Source organism: Hyaena hyaena, unplaced genomic scaffold (genome assembly GCF_003009895.1).
Source record: "Hyaena hyaena isolate Hyena2069 unplaced genomic scaffold, ASM300989v1 scaffold_3, whole genome shotgun sequence".
NCBI classification, from domain to species: Eukaryota; Metazoa; Chordata; class Mammalia; order Carnivora; family Hyaenidae; genus Hyaena; species Hyaena hyaena.
In genome coordinates this window covers 7140965-7149248 of record NW_024080635.1, presented here as the reverse complement: position 1 = coordinate 7149248, position 8284 = coordinate 7140965, and the positions used below count along the sequence as shown (strand labels likewise).

The following is an 8284-nucleotide window of genomic DNA, read 5'->3' as shown; positions in this document are numbered from 1 at the left end:
AAAAAAAAAAAAAAAAAAAAAAAAAAAAAAAAAAAAAAAAAAAAAAAAAAAAAAAAAAAAAAAAAAAAAAAAAAAAAAAAAAAAAAGGCAGGCAGCCCGTGGCCTACCCACCTCCGGAATAGGGACCACATCTGCACAGGGCATTCCCAGGGGTGTGCTGGGTCCAGTCCCCAAGTCCCGGCCCTCCACTGCCTTCCTCTGCCCACCACTGTGGGTGAGTCTGTCGGACCAGCCTAGTTCCCTGAAGGGCAAAGAGAACGTCCCCCAAGTTCAGACCTGGAGGAGAGCTCGAGCAGACAGCCCGTTGGGACGACGTGCTCAGCTGTGGACCCCGGGGCGTGTGGTCCCACCAGCCTGGCGGCAGGCTGGCTGAGCCCCGAACAAATCATTTGGCCTTCTGCTTCCACAAATGCCATGGGTCCCTAGCCGAGTGGTCCAGGGCCTGCCCGTTCGTGAACTGGGCAGGCGTGAGTCTTGGGTGGGGGTGGGGGGGGGCTCTCCTCTTCCACCAGCCCCCCCAAAGCTGCCTCCCTTTTCCTCAGGCCTTGGAGAAGTACTGTCGGACGGAAGCTGGCTTCTCCGGGATCCAGGATGTGTACAGTAGCATTCCCAGCCACGACAACAAGCAGCAGACTTTCTTTCTAGCCGAGACACTAAAGTGAGTTGAGGCTCGGCTGATGTTCTTTCCAGAGGGAAACTGGGCTTTTCTTAGGAATGAAGGGCGGGGGTGGGCGAGGGGTGGGGTCAGCAGTCCCTCCCTTCACCACCTGTCAGGTTCTGCCATCACAGGGGGGCCCAAGAGGGGTCGGGAGGGGGGCTGGGATCTCCGGGTCACACCCCCAGGGTGCGCCTCCGGCCAGGCTGGTTTCTCACTCAGAGAGACACAGGACAGGACTCCACCCCCTAATTAGCTGTGTGCTAAGTTCCCTCCTTTAACTGGGCTCCTCAGATTACTGAGTCCTGTGAAACTACGTCCTCTTCTGTAAAATGGGGAGAATGATAGTGACAGTGGTCACTGCTGCGAACCTTCCCTCCGCATTTTTGCTGTTGCGCTGTTCCCTCGCTTCCTGGGTGGAAGTCCTTGGTGGCCCCAGAGCATCCCCCTTGTGCTCAGCCCTCGAAAGTGGATTGGAATGGGCCATTCCTTTGGCTTGGGAAGCTGGAGCTCTGGAGCCACAACCTCGTACTCATTTTAGTGCCCTAACGTCTATTTGAGTGAAGAGTCTCCTCAGCGGGGGGCACACAAGGAGCAGCCCAAGAGTTTGGACGGGTGCAGTACTCAGGCCACCGCAAAAAGAAGACCCTAGACCATAAGCAGTCCCAGCAGGCCTCTCATATAGGATCCTCACACAAGTGGGGAAGTATCTGGATGAAGCTGGATGGGTCCGAGGTAACGGAGTGAGGGCAGGGGCGTGAGCCAGCATTCAACCAGGTGCAGCGCCCCAGGGCTCAGTGCCCTACTAGGCATCCACAGCTCCTTCCCTGGGACCAGCCCTCCTACTGGATTTGGGATCTCAGACCTCCCTGCACCCTTAGCCACAGGCCCTTCACAGGGACCTCTGAGATTTGTTCCCAGTGGGGCCCTCGTTCCCCAGAGCACTGACAGGCTGTTTTGCTTCCCTCCCCTCCCCCTGGGGCGCAGGTACCTCTATCTTCTGTTCTCTGAAGATGACATGCTCTCCCTGGAAGACTGGGTGTTCAACACGGAGGCCCACCCCCTCCCCGTGAACCACTCGGACAGCCCCGGCAGGGTTGGGGGCCAACTCTGACCCCGCCTCCCTTGCCGCTCTTGGGGCCCAGAGGGTCGCCTTGCCTTTTCGGGATTTGGGACTGTTCTCAAAGGGATTGGGAATGCAGGCCCCATTCCGGGCAGACCCAGGGCACATGTGTCGGACAAGCAACTTCTTTTCCTCTGTGAGGAGACAGGACTCGGAGACGCAGCAAATGTCACACCAGTTTCCTTCCTATGGAGAATTTCTATGAAACCCACTCACCTGCCATATTCCAGGGCCCAATGACTGGAGGTTTGCCGATTGTCCCCATGCATTTGATTCACTTCCTTTCATTTGGGGAAGGTTTTTTTATTTGTTTGTTTTGCTTGATTTTGCCTTTTCTCTGCAGTTGTGTTTTATCACAGATTACCTAGTTTCGAAATCATGTGCTTTCAAAAGCAGTATCATCCTGATAAACTGAACCTTAAAGTGTTTGCACACACAAACCTTGACCCCATTTTCTATATTTTAAATGCCTTCTGCCCAACATTTACTATTCGTTCAACTATGTGGCATTTACCTTTATCATTTGAGGAGGCGCTGCCTTTTGATTTGGGCCTAAATGTTAACAAATCACTAGTGCTATTTTCATTATGGTAATGGAAAAATCTGTAAACTTACAATAAAAGAGTTTATTGAATAAGAAATATGATTGGGTTCATCGCACGTCGGTGACTCTTGGGAAAACCACTGCAATGTTATCAGAAAAAATAAGCAGCGGCTGATTCCATCTACAGTTTGGTAAAGACTTCTATCGCCTTTCCTTAAATTGGTCTTAAAAATTCAGGAAGGGCGAAGCTAATCTTTTATATGGAGTTGGATGTTTATACTTAGGTCAAGGCTTGGAAGAGGCCCAGGGAGCGCCGGCAACGTGCCTGAAGCCATACAGCCAGTAGAGGCAGAGGTGAACCCAGCCCCTCTTGCTCACACCCCCCAGGCCCCCCCCCCAGTTATATGTTGATCTGCTATTATTCAGGAGATACATGGTGAGTGCCCGTAGGGGACCAGACACTGGGCTGGATGCCGGGGACACAGCCACAAGTGTATCGGTCATAAGTTTTGTCCTCGGGGAGCCTACAGTCAAGAAGGGGGAAACAGGGGCGCCTGGTTGGCTCAGTCAGTTAAGCGTCTGACTTCGGCTCAGGTCATGATCTCACAATTTGTGGGTTCGAGCACCACGTCGGGCTCTGTGCTGACAGCTAGCTCAGATCCTGGAGCCTGCTTCAGGTTCTGTGTCTCCCCCTCTCTCTGTCCCTCCCCTGCTTGCACTGTCTCTCTCAAAAATAAATAAAACATTAAAAATTTAAAAAAAAAAAAGAAGGGGGAAACAGACTGTGAAGTAAACTGACAGATAAGTAACATGACTGCAAGTTGTATAAAATGCCACAAAGGAGTCATGTGGGGCCAGGGTACTAATGGCCGGGACTGCTCTCCTGGCATCAAGGAAAGCCTCTCTGAGCAGACGACTTTCAAGGCCTAGAAGATGAGCAGGAGCAGCAGGAGGGGCATCCCACAGTCCCCTTCTCCCCAGCAACATCGCCTGTTTCCCCTGAGGGGAGGCCTCCAACCTTGAGGCCATTGTGCAGAGCAAGGCGTCCAGGGAGGGGCGAAGGGAGAGCCTTCCTCCCCTTTGCAGCTCGTCCACACCGCTGACCTCACAGGACAATTCTATGCCCTGCCCCATGCTCAGTCCCTTCATTCTGGCCACTGGAGTAGCCCCAGGATGCCTGGCCGGCTCCGTCAGAGGAGCATGCGATTCTTGATCCCAGGGTCGTGAGTTCAAGCCCCACGTTGGGTGGAGAGATTAATAAACTTGAGTAGCCCCTGGGGTGTTGGAGCCCTGGGCCAAGTCATCTGCCTTTAAGTCCTCAGTGTGAGACAGTGGGCAGGTCACCTCACCCTGACGGCCACTTTTCCCTCAAACAGGGAGTACCGTCCGTCCCCCCAGGTCGCTTGAGAATGAGTGGGATCCGTTGGTGCCCCAGCAAAGGGGGCAGGACTCGTTCCTCATTCGGGAGGCGCAGACGCCACCAGCACCTTCTTAGTCAGTAGTCAGAGCGCTGGGCGAGCTGTCCCCATGGCAGGCACCCTGGACTTGTGTGACTAAGTCCCTGCCTGAACCCAGGAAGTCACCTCAGACAGGTGTCAAGAGACTGTGACTCCGGAGACCCGTCTGTGCCCATTTTTTTAAGAAGCAAAACAGGGGCACCTGGATGGCTCACTCGGTTAAGTGTCTAACTCTTGATTTCAACTCAGGTCGTGGTCTCATGGTTTGTGGGATGGAGCCCTGCGTCGAACTCTCTGCCGACAGCGCAGAGCCTGTTTGAGATTCTCTCCCTCTCTATTTGCCCCTCCTCTGCTCACGTGCTCTCTTTCTCTCAAAAGTAAATAAACTTCAAAAAAAAGAAATAAAACGACAAAACAGAAAAACCCACTGCATAAGCATTGTGGAAAGGTTAGGAGTACCTTTATGCTAAAAAGAAAAACTACACTCCATGCTACCCTTCAGAACGAATACTGTTATATTTTCTTCTAGGTCTTTTTTCTATAACTGTACAGAATATATTTTGCAGACATGGTATCACACTCTGTACTGTTTTACTATAATCTGCGTTTGCTCTTAACGATATACCGTGAAGACCTTTTCCATGTCAACGAATACACACTCCTCCCTGTCCCTGGTTGTGGACGATTCCATCGTGTTCTCCATCAGGCTTTCTGGATCTAAGCTGCTATTCCTGGGCATTTGGGTTTGTGACAGTTTGGGCCCTCAGTTCCAAATAATAGAAGCCAGCTCTGGCTAACTTAAGCAAACAAAACCAAACCAAAAAGGAAAGAAAAAAGGGGAAAAAGCACATATTGAATTGCTCTGGGGTGACTCCTGGGCACTCAGGAGGAGGAACAGTCAGGCCACAAGACGGACCAGGAAGAGGAAGTGGCTGCAAGAACGCAGGGGACAGTCTCCCCAGCACCTCCATCAGGACGGGTGACTCCCAAGTGTGTCTACATCCTACAGGCTCCCCTCCAGGAAGTGGGCTCCCGATTGGCCTCACCGGGGTCACGTGCTCCCAGCGGTGCCTCCTGACTGACACGCCCACCAGGCTGCCATGCGGTGGGGGACCGGCTGGTCCCTGGAGAAGAAAATGAGGTTTGCCACCAAAATGACGTAGCCTCGTGCTGGTGGGGCAAAAATAGCAGGACCGTTCACAGGTTTTGCTTTGATTTTTTTCAGTATTAGAAAGAGAGGTAGGCATGCTTGGCCATTCCTCTTTCCCCTCATTCGGTCCTGGAGTCAACTCCTGGAATGTTTCTCCATTGCAAAGACACTGGGTGGTTCCCAAGGCCACACGGTACCCCCTCCCGGGCCCATGTTGCTGTCCCCCTCTCCTGCCACCTGCGTCCTTGTCTTCTGCATTATGGCTGGAAGCAAGCTGTAAAAATGAACATTTTAAAATTCATCCTCCGGGACGGCCCTTGCAGGTGGAGAAATATCACCCGTTTGGCAACTTCACGCCATCCCAGGGATAAAAATAAGTAAGACCCAAGGTAGGCTGAAAAGAGAGAGAAATGAAGGGATGAGTCATTTTCATCGAAGGAGGAGCCTCGGAAGCCCAGCTCTGGAACCGCTCCCGGCTGCAGATCCTCCTTTCCTGGCGAGGGTCCGCAGGCTGCCAGCCTCTTTTGCAGCGTCGTCTGATGGAACCACCTTTTGCACCTGCTTTCTTCACAGATGGGCTTGATGCAGCTTCCAGAAAGTTTCATTAGCACCTGGCTCTGGGCGTGAGGTCTGCGGAGCAACTCCCCCCGCCCACAGAAGCGGGACATTTCCTTCTCCAGATGCTTCCTTTTAGATGGCTGCGTCTGTTTAGATGCTTCGTGCATCCTGGTGTGTCTTTGGCGATTTGCAAAGTTCAAACCAAATGCACTGGAAAGAATAAAGCAAAACCAGAAAATCTGATGTAAAAGCAGCATCCGTGAGACCCACAATGTGAATCTCAGCTGTGTCTGCTTTGCTTTGGGGAGGGGACCTCTTCGAGGTTTGAGAAGGTGCTGGAAATGGGCAAGGGCCAGTTCCTCCCTGTGACCCCACTGGGGCTCTGTCCTTGGAAATATGCTCGTTGATTATATGGCACAGAGGTGCTCAGCCCTCTGTGACTAAGGCTTAAGCACAGGGTAATGGGGGAGGGGAGGGTCCTGATGCTAGTTTTCTGTATCTAAAAATATCTGTTTGGTTCCCTATATTTGGAACAATATTTTGATCCTGCTCCTCCTGTCTCTTAAGACAGAGCTTTTTAAACTTGAATGTGCACCTGAATCACCTGGGGACCTTGTTAAAATGCAGATTCATATTCAGCGGGTTGGGCGTGGAGCCCAAGACACTGCGCTTCTAACGAGCTCCTGGGAGATGCTGCCGCTGCCGGTCCTCAGGCCACACTGAGTAGCAAGGCCTCCCCCGATGGCCGCTCTTTTGGTTTCTGTCCTTTATCTCTATCTCCAGAGAGGGGCTCGGGTGTTGGGATGGGTTCTAGAGGTACCTTGGCTACAGGGGACGTTATCACCTGCGTCAGTGGCTCCTGCCCCTCCAGGACAGTCCAGACGAGACAGGACCAGGCTTGCTGGTGGCTTAAGACAATGCTGTCCAGCAGAACTTGCTGCCGTGTCAGAAATAGTCTAGATCTGTGCTGTCCGATGGGGCGGCCCCATGGTGGGTATTGAGCACTTAAAATGTGCCAAGTGCAGCTGAGGAACTAAGATTTTAAATTTTATCTCATTTTATTTTTTAGTGTTTATTTATTTTTGAGAGAGAGAGAGCGAATGCCCTAATGGGGGAGGAGCAGAGAGAGAGGAAGACAGAGGATCCAGAGCCGGCTCTGTGCTGTCAGCAGACAGCCCGATGCGGGGCTCGAACTTATGAACCATGAGATCAAGACCTGAGCCGAAGTCGGACGCTTAACCAACTGAGCCACCCAGGTGCCCCCGGGCACCATTTTGAACAGTGCAGTCCTAGAACTTAGAAAGCCAGTCCTCTGTTCACTGACTCCTTGCCCCACTGGACCCTCCACCACCTGCATCATTACAAAAATAATCTTAGCACAAAATATATTGTTTGGGGAGTTGAGGGTTCCCTTGGACGTACTTGGTTATTTTTATACTCATTCCAGCCTCTGTTTTCTACAAGAGTGTCTGGTTTTTGTTTTGTTTTGCTCTCACCCACTGGTGTATCTGCAGATCTGTGTGCATTAGGTCAAGTTGAAGGTAAGAAAGGCAGGAGAGGAGAGGGCAAGCACAGCCTGAAACCTGGGTTCAGCTGTACCCTTCCCTTTCCCTGGGCTGTGTGACCTTGGGCAAGCCCCTTAACTCTCTGGGCCTCTGCCTGCCTCTGTGGAAAGAGAGGGTGATTTTGAGGGTTAATGGAGCTCCCCAGTGCAGTAACTCAATACATAGAGTGATGATTGTTGCTGCTATTATGTGAACGCTCTCTGTAAACTAGAAAACGCTGCTGTCCAAAATTCTCCTTTTTAAACAAAATGCTCTGAAACTTGGAGGGAACTGCATCAACCAGGCCCAGGAGACAAACCAAAATCTCAAAGCAATAAATCTGAACATTTTCCACTTTCGCATTGAACAAGCATTTTGCCGTTAGCCCTGAAATATGAAATTCGGAAACTGGGAGAAAAATCCAAGGGCTTCCAGGAGCCGGCCCAATTGTGAGGGTACTCGGGCAGGGGCGCAGGGCTGAGGGGGTGCTCGGGCAGGGGCGCAGGGCTGAGGGGAGATGCTGGGAGCTTGCCTTGGCTTTAGGGGGCGAGGCTGAGGTCCCATTCATCTTTCCTCTTTGGGAAGTCCCTAAGAATCCCTACCACTTGAGGAGGGGGCACGGCAGGCAGAGACCCACAGAACAGGAACTTGAGGTGCAGGGAGGCCTGCTTGGGTCAATCAGTTGTCCCTGAGCCCCCTACAGAAGCCCGCAGTGCTCTCCCCGTCACGTCTACACCCTTCATCTCCCTTCCTCTCATAAATGACCCCCAATCTAGGGTGGCCCTCACCCCGCTCATGACATTTGCTTGTGACATTTGCTCGTGAGAGTTTAGTTTCCAAACCTGTTGTTCTAGCACATTCATTCACAACGCCCCCCTTGCTCTCAAAAGTGTCCCAATTTGGACAACAAATGATGTGTCCTCCCTGGTGTAAGTGAAAAGAATAGTGACTGAGATCTGGCTCCCAGAAGACTTTGGTGATTTAGGGAATATGGTAAAACCCAACCCAAAAAGCATGCCAAATGGCCCAGAGTCTTTCCTTTGGAAACCGAACTGGAACTGTATACAATGTCACATACTTCCGTGCATTTCCAGCCCTGGGCCTCTTACCCAGATTGTCCTTGGCCCCTCCCGCCCCCCAGGTATGCCTACTAAATTCCTCCAGGCTGCCCTCCATGTCACCTCCTCCATGAAGCCTTCCTGGATCTCTTCCTGCCCTTCCCTTGAAACAGGCTTTAAAACTCCTTTTCCGGG

At 51.9% G+C, this 8284-nt stretch overlaps 1 protein-coding gene across 2 annotated transcripts in view; it reads left to right on the top strand.

The window, feature by feature from the left end:
* MAN1C1 (mannosidase alpha class 1C member 1) overlaps positions 1-2419 on the top strand; it is a 138353-nt gene extending 135934 nt beyond the window's left edge. For both annotated transcript variants that reach the window (XM_039232314.1, XM_039232304.1), the window contains exons 11-12: positions 543-658; positions 1643-2419. In XM_039232314.1, the coding sequence (XP_039088245.1) occupies positions 543-658; positions 1643-1769 (243 nt within the window). In that variant the 3' untranslated portion in view covers positions 1770-2419. The remainder of the gene's footprint in view (positions 1-542; positions 659-1642) is intronic.
* Positions 2420-8284: the final 5865 nt, after the last annotated feature.